Source organism: Miniopterus schreibersii, assembly GCF_964146895.1.
Source record: "Miniopterus schreibersii genome assembly, chromosome: 8".
Lineage (NCBI taxonomy): Eukaryota > Metazoa > Chordata > Mammalia > Chiroptera > Miniopteridae > Miniopterus > Miniopterus schreibersii.
Window position 1 is genome coordinate 33,413,305 of NC_138109.1, and position 14,170 is coordinate 33,427,474.

Here is a 14,170-nt window from a genome sequence, read left to right on the forward strand (position 1 = left end):
GGCAGGCAAAAATTCTTGCCCTCGAGGAGCTTGCAGTTGAATAGAAGGGAGAGTTACTAGACAGACAAAAACCAAGTATATAAAGCAGGACACAGCAACCTTGAAGAAAAGTAGAGATGGTTGTGGGTGCGGAGGCATGGCCTTAGCTCGGGAGGTCTGACATCTGATCAGAGGCCTGCGTAATGTGGGAGGCTGCTAACACATGGTTTTCTTCTCCTGATGCCAGCGGAGAGGCATGCTGGCTGTCCCTGCGTCACCGCCTCCATGGACGATATCTATTTTGAGCACACCATTAGGTAAGTGGCCCCTCCTGCCTCTAGGTATTTCTGTACTCCCCACCACAAGCCTAGGGGCCCCTCCCCTGTCTCTCCTGCCTGGAACCTGATGGCCTTTGCAGATGGAGTGGGGGAAGCCTCTGGGAAGCAATGACCCATCAGCAGGGTCTCTGGGACAGTGGTGGGTGCGAGCTGGCTTGCTCTTAGTTGCTGTAGGGTGAGTTCCCCCAGCCAGTGTGGAACCTAGGAAGTTGCTTCAAATTTGAGTTGGATGTTGCCCAGGCAGCATCATGGGGTTCTGTGTGAGTTTGGTGAAGTCAGGCTTTTTCTCTGGGCCTCAGTTTTCTTATCTGCAAAATGGAAGGCATTAGACTTAATCAGTGGATGCCTTTTTGATCTCAGACATTCTCTCTAGGTCATTGGTACCTGGACTGTAGCGAGGCCCCTAGATAAGGAGCCTTGGCAAAGCCTGAGTCAGAAGCTTGGGTCATTTAATCTCTGCTCCCATACCTCCAGGATGAGAAGCTCACTACCTCACAGTTTTTTTGTTTTGTTTTGTTTTTGTACTGGTTAGAAAGCTCTTCATTACATTGTGTTGAGCCTTGTCTCTGCAGAGCTTTGCTGGGACCCAAGGACCATGCCAAGCCCTCAGCCTAAGATAGACTGTTGGGATTGCTTACAGTGCTCTTGCCACTGGGCTCCTAAACTCTCCATCATTGCCTAGAATATCAAGTGCCAAGGGCTTATTCAGGACTTCCTTGGTGCCCAGAGTGTTGTGGTTAAGGAAAATGTTTGGCCAGTCTCTGTATTCACTCTTTAGTCATTCATCACTACTGGCACCTTTTCCGGACCAGGGCCCATGGTACACAAGGTCACCTGGAGCGTAGCCCCTGTGACCTGGGAGTGCCCATACTGCAGGGAGGCAGATATAGAAACATAATTTCAATTCATAGGGGTAAGTTTCATGCTAATAATGGTCTCTGACATATGGGTTCTTTGTAATACTTTTTCTAAATATTTTTATTTTAGATTAGTTTTTGATTTATAAAATGGCTGTAGAGAGTTCACATATACCCCACATCCAGACCCTCTATTAGCATTTTACATTCATGTTGTGGTACCTCTGTCACAATTGATGAACCAATGTTGATGCAATAATGTTGGAATGTATTAATTTAGTGGCCACTATTTATGGGAGAACTGCCCTGTGCCCTGTGCCCTGTGCCCTGTGCCCTGTGCCCTGTGCCCTGTGCCCTATGCCCTGTGCTAGGCCTTGTCCCAGTGGAGTTTAGGGATTGTGGGGGAGACAGAAGCCCATCTGCTGGAAGAAGTATTAGGAAGGTGAACCTTCTAATACTTCAGGGGGGCAGGGAGGGCTTCCCTGAAGAGGGGACCGGTAAGCAGAGAGCAAACATAAGCTTGAGTATTCATTGGGCAAGGGGAAGTCGAGGAGAGGAGGCAGATAAATGAAATCATTCCACTTATCTCAGGTTCAGCTGCCCCTCCTATAAAAGGGCTGCTAACACTATCTTACTTGGCTTGCTTTGAGGACTTAGGTGACATCCATATGTGAATATGCTCTGTAAACTGACATTCTCCTGCCAGTTCCCCTCAGCAGAGGTCCTGCAAGTATCTGGGGCCCCGTTCCCTCCCTCTGTCCCCTCTGGAAGGCTCACCTCCTGCTTTTCTCTCCCAGAGTTGGACAAGTGGTGAATATCAAGGCCAAGGTGAACCGGGCCTTCAACACCAGCATGGAGGTGTGTGGGGCAGGCACTGCCTGAGGATGTGTGGGTGCTGGGTGGGTTTTCTGCCTCCTCTCCATTCTCAGCCCTCAGCCCAGGCATACTCACACTCGCAAAGCCCTGGTTGAGGCAGCTGGCAGGGCTGAGTGGATCCTAAGGATATTCCTGTCCAACACCCCATAACACAGAAGGGAAAACTGAGGCCCAGGGAGGGGAAGGGGTTTGCCCCAGGTCACCAAGCCACACAGACCCCAATGTGGGACTTAACTTCTGGCCTCCTGGATCTTTACGCCTAGACTCAGACCCCGTCTTCAGCAGCCAGGTGCCTGTGGAAATGCGAGGATGACAGTTGCTATACCTGGACCCGGAGGCAGTGGGGCTAGAGCAGGGAGAGCATTGGACTTCAGTCCATTAGCTTACCTCCCACAGACTCTGTCTCCCCATGTGTAAAGTGGGAGCATGATTTCTATGCCTCAGGGTTGTTTAAGGACTCCTGGTGATGCACAGGGCTCTGTGAGCTGTGGGGGAGGGACTCTGTTTACCACCCATGGACATCAGATGGAGGCAACTTCACCCAGTCCTATCTTTGCCTCTGGGAACCCCATAAATGCCCAGGCAGCCCCCAGGTACCCCCCATATGTCTATCCTTTCAATTTCGCCAACGCTTTACTTACCTTAAGCCCTTTCATAGATACAGTCTCATGTTAATCCTCTCAATAGCCCTGACAGGGTGGATATAGTCAACCCCACTTTACAGATGAGGAAACTGAGGCCCAGAGAAGGGAAGTGACTGCCTAAAGTTTCCCAAGGAGGCAGGGCAGAATCAGAACCTACCCCAGGTCTCTAGCTTCCTAGACTTGGTGGGAGATACAGAAATAGTACAGGCTAGACCTGGGGTGGGACTTCCTATGTCACTGGGCTGTGGGCCTCAGGTTTGTGAGCTCCATTTCTTCTCTCCTCCCTCCTTTGCCTACTCTTCCTTCCCAGGTGGGCATCCAGGTGGCCTCCGAGGACACATGCTCTGAGAAGCAGTGGAGCGTGTGCAAGGCCTTGGCCACCTTTGTGGCCCACCGTGAGCTCTCCAAGGTAGGTGGCTACACCGGGCTGCTCAAGGCTGCTGGGCCACCTGGCTGCCAGTCATCATGGGCCTGGGCCAGGGTGTTGAGGCTGGGGTTTGGCACAGGGGTGGAGGTGGGGATGTGGCAGGGAATCCACAGCCCCTAGAGGAAGGCCCATCCCCCACTGCCACCCGGCCCCAGGCACCCTCCCTCTCTCCTTTTCCCCACTTCTCCCTGCGCATCTCACATGAGGATTCTTCAGGTCTCACCATTCGCTTTCACACCCTGCAGTGACCCCTACCTGTCCCCTGTGCCTTTATCCCAGAAGGGAGCCTGGGGTCATTTGGAGGATGAATATGATGTATCAGTCAATATGGAGACAGGAAAGTGGGGACAAAGAAGCGACAAAGAGTTGTAACCATCCAGCAGCCTCAGAAGTGAGATGGCGGCTGGGGGGACAGGCCCTAGTGCTATTTCAGGGAACCTGTCCCGAGCATCTCCCACCCCACCCCTGCCCACAGGTGAAGCTGAAGCAGATCACGCCACGGACGGAGGAGGAGAAGACTGAGCACAGCGTGGCAGCCGAGCGCCGGCGCATGCGGCTGGTCTACGCGGACACCATCAAGGACCTCCTGGCCAACTGCGCCATTCAGTACGGTGAGTGGCTGGGGAGAGGACGGGCGGCTGGTGTCCCCCTTCGGCCCTGGTCTCCCCTGGACAGAGGGAGGAGAGGTATTTCCTTGGGATGTCTACCCACTGATGGCCTCACTCTTGCCTCAAGTCTCCTTCAGGGAAATGGGAGTGCCTCTTGCCTAGCTCCCAGCAGCCATGAGGAAAACGCTTTGTTATCCACAAAGTGCATTTGGATCTCTAGGATTTAAGAAGGTATTTGGGAAGATAGTATTGAGCTTGGCCTTGAAGACTCTAGGATTTTTAAAAAGCATGTAGGTAGGTAGGTAGATATAGATGTAGGTATAGGTATAAGTAGAGGCCTAGAGATAGAGTTAGAGCTAGAGATAGAATAGAAACAAGACTCTCTTACCCCAGAACCCAGGTCCCCTCCAGAGGCACCTACTGTTCCTCATTTGGGGGCATCTTTCCAGAAGCATTCCCTGTGTATTAAGCCCACTATGTATTATTTTGCCCCCTCTTTTGCCCAAAGGGAACGCACAGTACATACTGTTCTGTATCTTGCCTCTTCCCCTTTAAAAGTGCGTCTTGGAGATTGTTCTGTACCAGCACACTCGGGTCTACTGTGGACTGGGAGGATTTTGACAGGTAGAGAGAGAAGGAAAGGTATTCCTGACACAGTGCGTAGGCTGGACAAAGGGTCAGAGACGTGACCTTGGATTTGCTCCCTGATCTCCAGAACATAAGGATGTGGAGTCTTCCCTGAAACTTCAAGGAGGCAATTTTAGGACAAGTCAAAAATAGTTTAGCTGCCCAGAGTGGGGAGGGGTGTAGGCGGAACTAACTAATCCCAGTAAAAGCAGTGGGCTGTGCTTGGAGCTCTGTGCTCCCTTTCTGGGCCTGAGGGCTGTGGCTGGGCAGGTCCAGCTCTCCCTACTGTAGTCAAGGCCCCCTGGATCCATCCATCCCACTGCAGCCCTCTAAAATCCCTCCTGTCCCGACAGCCCTTCTGCCCAGGGGTCAGTCCAAAGGCCCTAGCCTGGCATCCAGGCCCTTGGCTGACTGCTCAGCCTCCTCTGGTGCTGTCCCTTACTTACCCTTTGCTCCAGCTGAGCCAAGGCCTGGATGCTCCCTGTGACTGTGACTGTGACTGTGACTGTCCTGCCACCTTGCCTCCAGATCTTGGCTCAGGCCTGTGACCTCCCCTGCTCCCTGCCTGTGGCATCTCTGAGCAGCCTGCAAGCCAAGCAAAATGTTGCCTATTTGATGGGCCCTCCTTGGCGAGGTCTTTCTCCCTGGGAGATGGCACTTCCTTGGGTTGGGTGGGTCATGTCAGCATCTGATTCCCTTACCTTTCTGGCCTCTCCTGCTGAGCGTGTCCTAATGCCATGCACCTGAGGGACAGGGCATGTCAGAGCAGGAGGAGGGAAGAACTATCCCTCCTTTTGTTTGTTTTTTGTTTTTGTTAATCTTCACTTGAGAATATTTTTTCCATTGATTTTTAGAGAGAGTGGAAGGGAAAGGGTGGGGGAGAGAGAGAGAAACATCGATGTGAGAGAGACACATTGATAGGTTGCCTCCTGCACATGCCCTGACTGAGGCTGAGGATTGAATCTGCAACCCAATTATGTGCCGTTGTCTGGAAATTGAACCCGTGACCCTACAGTGCTTGGACCATGCTCTAACCACTGCTCAGTGAGCATGCCGGCCAGGGCAGAGCTATCTTTCTTGAGAGTGTGTCTACTGAGTTTGGTGCCAGGCACTCTAGAACTGAGATCACATTTCATCTTCATAGTCCTACTGAGTTGAGTTTGACGTCTGCCCCTTGCCGATGAGGAAATTGAAGCTCAGGGAGGGTATTTGCCTTGCTCAAGGTCATACAGCCTGTGTGGGGTGGAGCCGAGGTGCAGACCCAGATGTGTGTTGTCTCAAAGCTAGTATTCTGCCCCCTGCTCTGTGCCAGCCTCGCCTCTCTCATCCACCTTCCTCCCATTCCTCATGTAGGTTCAGCACCCTTGGTGCTGAGTGAATAAAAGGATGTGGGTGGAGTGGAGTGGTGGTGGAGGGTCCCTGGGTTGCCCAGGGGGAGGGTCTGCCCTTGGGAAGCTTCTCACCTCCCCCCTCCCTCGGTCCCTCCTTGGTCAGATCTGGAAAGCAGAGACTGCAGCCACGTGGTGCCGGCCGAGAAGACCCGCGTGGAGAGTGTGGAGCTGGTCCTGCCTCCCCATGCCAATCACCAGGGCAATACTTTCGGGGGCCAGATCATGGCCTGGATGGAGAATGTGGCCACCATTGCAGCCAGGTGAGCAGAGAGTGTGCTGCGTATGCCTCCACTCCTTTCTTCCCTCCTTCCCTTAACCACAAGGCATAAGCAATGCCCTTTTGGGCAGCGCAAACTATGAAGAAAGTCAGAGTCTGGATGGTCAGGGAAAGCTTCCTGGAGGAAGAGCACTTCAGCTGGGCCTTGAATGACAAATAGCTTTGGGTAATGGGAGGACTTCCAGGTAGTAGGGACAGCAGGTGCTAAGATGAAAAGATTGGAAGGAAAATGGGGTAGGGATTACCCTAAGCCCTTCCCTAGGCTTTCTTCTGTCACCTCAAACTCAGCTGCTCTCCAGCCATGCACATAGACCTCAGTATTCTAAGCTCTGAAATGGGACTTAGTTCTATTCCTCTGGGTAGAACTGTCACTGGGTGGGAGTGGGTGGGCCTGAAGATGGTACATGTGGTTTTGCCTGGCTCTGGGGATGGGAGTAGGGGTAGAAGCTGGCTCAAGATAGTGGCTGAAGCACTAGGGGCATTTCTCCTGTCCCCATCCCCTGGCCCCCTCCAGCCGGCTGTGTCGTGCCCACCCTACGCTGAAAGCCATTGAGATGTTTCACTTCCGGGGACCATCCCAGGTTGGGGACCGCCTGGTGCTCAAGGCCATTGTGAACAACTCTTTCAAACATAGGTGAGGGGCTGGGATGGGGAGGACTGGGGTGTCTGGGAGCTGGGGGGTCTTCCTTACCTGAGAAGGGACCCTACTGCAAACCTGCCAGGAACCCTTTGCTCTGTAGACGAGGTTTAAACCCTGCCCTGTGACTGGGTCCTTTCACCTTCACCAAGATTCAGTTGTGATGTTCCTTCCTCTGAGGTCCCCAACCTTGTGTCTCCTGCTGTCTTGGATCATACCACGCGTTCATTATGTGTCTCTCTCCCCGGCTCCTGCCTCTGGCCTGCCACACTGTAGATGACAGGGTCGCCTCTTGCCAGTATTCTGTTGTCATCTGACCTTTTCCCACCTTTTGCCTAAAACAAAACAGTTCCCAGAGCCCTAACCTTTGAAATGAATCCGGACACCTACTCCCATGAAAGCTTACTTTAAATATCTTTTTTGGTGATTTCAAAGATCATAGTGTAGTTGATAAATGCGGAGGATCTGGAGCCAGGCTGCCCGGGTTCAAGTTTGGCTCACCTCTTACTAACTGTGTAACTTTGGGCAAGTTACTTAACCCCTCTGAGCCTTAGTTCATTTATCTGGAAAATGGGGCTCACCACAACTATCTTATAGTTTAAGGATTCAATGACATGTTATTAGTAGAATGCCAGAGAAAATGTCCAAAGAAGGTCAGCTGTTGCTGGTGCTGTTATTATTATTATTATTTACAGTCTGACCGGCATATAGTCTGCTGCCACATGGAGGAAAAGCCCTGAACAAGGAGCTGCTTGGCCTGCTTTCTAGTCCAGATTCTTTCTTGACTTACTAGCTGTGTGACTTTGGGCAAGATATTGCCCAGTTCTAGGTCTTGGTGTCCCCATCTGTATAATATCTACATTCTGGGATCAAGACCTTCTTCACTGAGGGAGATGGTGGTGGCTGCTATTTGATAATTAATAAAGACAGTCAAATAGAGACAGCAGCCCCTGAGCTGTTAGAGGGCTGGCGATTGTGTGTATAATGAACATTTTTTCTAATTGGGCTCTGTACCTTCACCTCCTTGCTTATATTCTTCCATAATATATTCTCATAACATACTATCATTGTATTTATATGTCTGTGTATGTGTGTGTGTATATATATATATATGTTTGTGGCCACGCCCCCCCAGGTGTTAACCCACAAGGACATGGACCAGACAGGCTTATTCATTTTTGTGTCCCCAGTGACTGACGTAGGGTCAGGTTTGCAGTAGGTGCTCTATAAACACTGACGAAAGGGAACAGTTCTGGGTCTCCTGCCAGTGAGGCTCTGACCCAGGAAGAACTGGAGGAATGCACGTGTGTGCGTGCACATGTGCGTGTGTGTTGGGGAGGGGGGCGTGGTCTCGGGAAGGCCTGTCCAGCGTGAGAGCAGCCCTCCCTCCCCTCAGCATGGAAGTGGGCGTGTGCGTGGAGGCCTACCGCCAGGAGGCCGAGACCCAGCGGCGGCACATCAACAGCGCCTTCATGACCTTCGTTGTTCTGGACGCAGATGACCAGCCCCGGATGCTGCCCTGGATTCGGCCCCAGCCTGGGGTGAGTGGGTGCAGCACCCTGCCTTTCCACCAGCTCCCCTCCTTCTCTGCCTAGAGTGGGTGTGCCTGCCAGCCCCTGATAGGCCCCTGAGAGCAACAGGCCCAGCCCAGCCTTGCCCCTCTGCTGGGTGGGGCACAGCCAGTGCTGAGTGCACTGGTGTGGCCCCTGGAAATGCCCCTTGTGTCAGGAGGGAACCTTGTTTTGCTTGAAAGAATTCAGACCACGTGTGTGGGCCTGGCTCATAGTGGGTGTTCACAGAGTTGGAAGAGCACTGGCTTTGGGATCAGATGTGGGTTGGAACCAGCTCTGTTGCATTCTAGTGGGTGCCTTCTGTGAACTTTTGGTCCCCACCTGTAAAGTAGGTGCCCCAGGTCTCCCAGGGCTGGGGCAATCTACTGGATATTGATCCTATTCCTAGGTAAGTCCTGCAGACATTCAGGAAGTGGTGACTGTTATGACAATTGTGACAGGAGAACAAAGAGGCAGGGATGAGAATCAGGGCCTGGGTTCAAAGGCTGTCCCTTAAAATAATGCTCCCTTGTGCCTCCATTGGACCAGGCCAGGCTTGCTTCTGGAGGGCCAGGGAGTGACCTTGGAGAGGCTGTTCCCTCTCTCTGGGAAGGTCCCTGCCCTGCCTGCCTGCCTCCTAGGGCTGAGTGTAGGCTGTGAAATTCCCCGCTCCATAGCTGGGTATCAGGCAGTCAAGAGTGTGTGGTGGGTGGAGGAGTGGGGAGCCTAGCAGGTGGGTGGTACTGTGTACAGGCTCCAGATGCCTTTTAGGCCTTTGCCAGTTAATGCTCACAAGTGGGGTCACATTAGAAGTTAAGAGGCCAGGCTCTGAGTCAGGCCATCAGTGTTCTGTTCCTGGCTCTACTCCTTACCCCTGTGACCTTGGGCAAGTCACTTAACCTTTCTGTGCCTCAGTTTCCTTCTCTGTAAAATTGGATTGTGCTAGTCCCAACCTCAGAAGGGTGCTGTGAGGCTTAAGTGAAATTTTGCATGGAAAGTACTTTAGATGAATGCCTGATACACAAGTGCTCAATAAATGTGGGTTCCTATTACCATGATAGGTGCCCTTGGGGATCCCCTTCTACTGAGGAGGAAACTAAGGTCCAGTGAAGGCAGGTGATATTCCCGGATTCACTCAGAGTCTGAGGGGAAGCTGGGGCTGGAGCTCAGTGACCTGGCATGTTTCTGTCCAGGTTTCTTTGACTCCACTGCCCCAGTGGGGCTTGAATACCTCAGGGTTGCAGGGCCTCCTTGGGCCCTTGTGTGTGTGGTGGGGGTCAGACAGTGACAGGGGTGGGGGGAAAGCTGATTGTCCCAGCTGTACCATAGTCTGTCCTTGCTTCTCTCCCTAGGACGGTGAGCGGCGGTACCGAGAGGCCAGTGCCAGGAAGAAGATCCGCCTGGACAGGCAAGTTGGGGCTGGGTGGTGGGAGGGGACACAGGGTCCAGGGCTGTCCCAGCTTCAAGGACTTCCATTTCTTCAACACGACCCCTGTGCTGGGCACTGGCTGGGCCCTTTATATCCATGTTGCCTCATTCCTCAGTGTTCCGACTGGCCCATTGTAGAGGTGAGGACACTGAACAGAGGGATTGTGGCCATGGGCACACAGGAATGACCGGTGGAGTGAGAATTTGAACCTGGCTGGGTCTGGCCAATTTAAAATCTTTTGTTCCTTCCACTGACTCTGATGCCCATTTGGCAGATGAAGAAAGAAAGGCCCTGAGAGAAGTGATAGCTCAAGACAAAAACCCAGGTCTGAATGACACTGCTAAGGAAACACTTTACAAATGTAGAAGAGCTGTGAACACACCAGGGGTCACCACCACCACGTGTTGCTAATAAGAAAAGTGTGTGTTTATGGAACATTTATATGCCAATCACTGTTCTCAGGATGATCCTATGAGGTAGATGTGACTACAGATCCCATTTCACAGATGAGGACACTGAGGCATAAGGACAAAGTTGCTTTAGCTCAGCCAGAGTGTGGGACACTGAGCCTTTACCAAGCACCAGCACCAGCATCCTTCCCCCTGGCTTGTCCTACCTCTGACTGAGTTTGTATGTTCTCACTGCTATGTCCTGTGTGCCCATCCAGTCTCCCTGGTACAGGGCTTGGCACACAGTTGGCATGCAGTGAGGTCTGTCCAAAGAGATGGGCTTCCAAGGGATCAAGGTTGTCATCTTCCCTCTCTCCTAGGAAGTACATTGTGTCCTGTAAGCAGGAGGAGATGCCTCTCTCTGTTCCCTGGGACCCTAGCAACCAGGTAAGGCCCTTAGCTCTGAGGGGAGAGTCCTCAGGCCCACCGGGGGCCCTCAACCCTTCCCTATTGTCAGAGCGGGTTTGGAGGTAGGCCTGAAGAGAATGGAATGCTAACACCTCAAGATTCATACAATTAGCAAAGGGTTTTCCTATGTCCCTGTTTGGCAGAAGGGAACTGAGAGGAGGAGTGGCTTATCCAGGGTCACTGGGAGCATCTCTCCAGACCTGGGCCTCTTTCCCCAAAGCCTAGCACCCACCTTCCTTCACCATCCAGGTTCTTCTCCCCCACCTGAGCATGGCCTCAGCACCAAGCCCTGTGGGAGGGAAGGTGAGGCTTCTCTGTGTGCTCTGTCCAGGTGTACCTGAGCTACAACAACATCTCTTCCCTGAAGATGCTCGCGGCCAAGGATAACTGGGTGCTGTCCTCGGAGATCAACCAGGTAGCTGACCCCACCCACCCTCTATTTCTCTGAGCAACCAGAGGTAGCTGACTGCAAGCAACAGGAAGTCTCTTAAGTCACTAATATCAGAAGGGGTTTCTTTCTTTTTTTAAAAAACATTTTTTAAAAATTTTATGTCTTTATTGATTTCAGAGAGAGGAAGGGAGAGGGAGAGAGATAGAAACATCAATCAATGATGAGTCATTGATCAGCTGCCTCCTGCACGCCCCCTACTGGGGATTGAACCTGCAACCCCGGCATGTGCCCTGACTAAGAATTGTACCTCAATCTCCTGGATCATAGGTCGATGCTCAACCGCTGAACCACGGCAGCTGGGCAGAAGGGGGTTTCTTAAAAGGACTGGGATGAGATAATGAAGCCAACCCAGTCACGGAAACATACCAGCCCTCACAGGGCCCAGAGCAGAGAACCCCAAATCCTTCTCTCATGCCTGCCTACCTTCTTGCCCCCATCTCTTATCCCTGTTGCTCTTTGCCCAACTAATTCCTCCTTCTCTCTGCTCCTTCTACTGTGAGTCATAGCAGGGATGGGTGGGGGGCAGTGGACCAGCATGGGCCGAGGGAAGGCAAGCTCTGCCACTCTTGCCTGGGCCCTGGGACGAGTCACTTTCTTACCCATGACATTAGGGGGTTGGATAGGCACCTGGCTCTGAGGACTCATTCCATTGTTGCCTCAGTCACTGCTTCCTTTTTTAAAATTTTAATAGTTTAATTGATTTTTAGAGAGAGAGGAAGGGAGTGGGAGAGAAACATCGACGTAAGAGCGTAACATGGATCAGCTGCTTCCTGTATCCCCCCACCCCACTGGGGATCAGGCCTGAAACCCGGGCATGTGCCCTGACCTGGAGTCAAAGCTGTAACCTTTCAGTGCACGGGATGATGCCCAACCTACTGAACCACTTTGGCCAGGGCTCAGTCACTGCTTCTTTTTTTTTAAAATATATCTTTATTGATTACAGAGAGAGGAAAGGAGTGGGAGAGAGATAGAAACATCAGTGATGAGAGTCATTGATCAAGCCTGCAACCGGGCATGTGCCCTGACCGGGAATCGAACCCCGATTGCCTGGATGCTAGGTCGATGCTCAACCGCTGAGCCACACCCAGCCGGGCAGTCACTGCTTTTTAAGACACCTCTCTGTCCACTGTGCTGAATTCTCTCAACAGCCACTTTCACAGGGAGGTTGAGTCACTTATTCACAGTCACACAGCAAGTCAGTGGCAGTTCTGAGCTTCTAGCCCTGGCCTCCAGCATCCCAGTCAGCTCCCCCCCCACCAGCACAGTCTGGGAAGGAGGATGCATGGATGAGGCTGCCCTCTGCCCCATCAGGTCGCTCTGTACACTCTGGAGGATGACAAGTACCTCTCCTTCCACATGGAGATGTTGGTGAATGTGGATGCAGCCCACGCCTTCCTGCTGCTCTCAGACCTGCGTCGGAGGCCCGAGTGGGACAAGCATTACCGGTGAGGGCCAGGGCGCGGGTGGGGAAGGGCCCCTTCTCAGGCCTGGGGGTTTGCCCGCAGGTGTGTGCGTGCCTGTGTCTGCATCTGTTTGTTCCCGTGTCTGTGCCTGTGTATGTATTTGCTTGTATGTGGGTACATGTGCTCATCTGGGCAGGGCCTTCCTGCCCTCCTGTGGTCCCTGTTGAGCCGTGTAGGGGCTGAAGTGTCCCCCAAGCATTGACTCAGGGAGACTGAAGCATGGAGGGCTGGGCCAGAACTGCTGTCCTACAAGGAGCTGGTGTGACACTCTTGGAGCCTGAGCTCTGGGTCTCCCCACAGGAGTGTGGAACTAGTGCAGCAGGTGGATGAAGACGACGCCATCTACCATGTCATCAGCCCTGGCCTCGGCGGCGACCCCAAGCCCCAGGACTTTGTCATCTTGGCCTCCCGGCGGAAGCCTTGCGACAACGGGTGGGTGCCTGCCTGCTGGGGTGGGAGGTGGGCAGGAATCACCCCTCTCCCCAGGGAAGGGATCATCAGCCTAGAGTCAGCTCTCTGATTTCTGTTGGCTGTGGCACCCCAGGAGCCACTTGGCTTTCTGGGCTGCCCTGGGTAAGATGGACAGGGAACACACCTCCCCTCTGGCCACTCATGCTGTAAAGCAGGGTAGTCTCTGACCCTGAGGTGGCAAGGCCATTTCTCATAAGGCGCCTCCATCCTCTGACAGCCCTGTGTTGGCTGGAGGGTGGTGAGTCTGCCAGCTGTGACGGTGAGGATGCCGGGACAGATGGCCTCACTTCTGCTAGACAGGCACAGAAAGATGAAGCATGAAAACCCCAGAGCCCACCACTCCTTCCTAAGGGGCTTTTTCAGAAAATCTGCAGTGAAGTCACGCTGGCTTCTGGCAAATGCAGTGCTGTTAACACTCAGGTGCCTCCTCTCTCCAGCCTGGCCTGGAGCCAGACATGGGGCCTTTAAGAGTTTAAGTGTCTTTAGACTCTGGTGTCAGTGCCCAGGGGAGCTCCAAAGCTGGGTAAGTGCCAGAGGGGGATTCCAGAGCCTAGGTTGGGCAGGACAACCCTCATCTTCTCCTTCCCTGTTCTTCCCTTAATCCAGGGACCCCTACGTCATTGCACTAAGGTCAGTTACGCTGCCCACACACTGCGAGACTCCAGATTACAGGCGTGGGGAGACCCTCTGCTCAGGCTTCTGCTTCTGGCGCGAGGGGGACCAGATGACCAAGGTGAGGCCCGGTGTCCCCTTCCCCCATTCCAATCCACATGCATGGACAGAGCTCAGCACTGACTCACACGATTCCGGCCCTGGGTCCCCACCCCCTGCCTGACAGTGGGCTCTTCCAGCTCAGGGGAACTGAAGAATGTCAGGGGCTAGAAATAAGCCTTCATTAAAATCTAATCTCTGCAGAGAAGCCACTGTAGGGCCTTGGGAAAAGCTCTGCATGCTGAGGGCAGGCCTAGGTTCTAATCTAAAATTCATCTTATTTACTTATATATTCCTTCTTGTCTAGGAAGGTTTTATATGGTTCTCAGGGCCCATCAAACTCAGCAGGGCAGTCGGTGTTGAAAATGTGGAGGGGGCTGAGAGCAAGCGAGGGTGGTTATACACAGCTCCTCTCCTTGGCTCACAGCTGTTGTTGGGGCCCTGAGACTTGTTCAAGTAATACACTTAACTGATGAGCTTCTCAGGACAATCCCTGGACTTAGTTGTAACTTGTCTCTAAGGCCCTAATAGATGTTCACTTAAACAGGACTCTGTGTTAGGGACTGGGTTTCGAGAG

At 52.8% G+C, this 14,170-nt stretch overlaps 1 protein-coding gene across 3 annotated transcripts in view; it reads left to right on the forward strand.

Annotated features, from left to right (window-relative positions):
- Window positions 1-14,170, forward strand: part of ACOT11 (acyl-CoA thioesterase 11) — a 41,107-nt gene that overhangs the window by 22,423 nt on the left and 4,514 nt on the right. For 2 of the 3 annotated variants that reach the window (XM_081145094.1, XM_081145096.1), the window contains exons 3-15: window positions 227-296; window positions 1,972-2,032; window positions 3,005-3,103; window positions 3,597-3,732; window positions 5,851-6,007; window positions 6,539-6,658; window positions 8,058-8,202; window positions 9,564-9,619; window positions 10,410-10,476; window positions 10,829-10,912; window positions 12,260-12,393; window positions 12,712-12,843; window positions 13,489-13,615. In XM_081145094.1, coding sequence (XP_081001220.1) covers window positions 227-296; window positions 1,972-2,032; window positions 3,005-3,103; window positions 3,597-3,732; window positions 5,851-6,007; window positions 6,539-6,658; window positions 8,058-8,202; window positions 9,564-9,619; window positions 10,410-10,476; window positions 10,829-10,912; window positions 12,260-12,393; window positions 12,712-12,843; window positions 13,489-13,615 — 1,388 coding nt within the window. Of the gene's footprint in view, window positions 1-226; window positions 297-1,971; window positions 2,033-3,004; window positions 3,104-3,596; window positions 3,733-5,850; window positions 6,008-6,538; window positions 6,659-8,057; window positions 8,203-9,563; window positions 9,624-10,409; window positions 10,477-10,828; window positions 10,913-12,259; window positions 12,394-12,711; window positions 12,844-13,488; window positions 13,616-14,170 lie in introns of all 3 variants that reach the window. The other variant, XM_081145095.1, reaches the window with a different exon arrangement.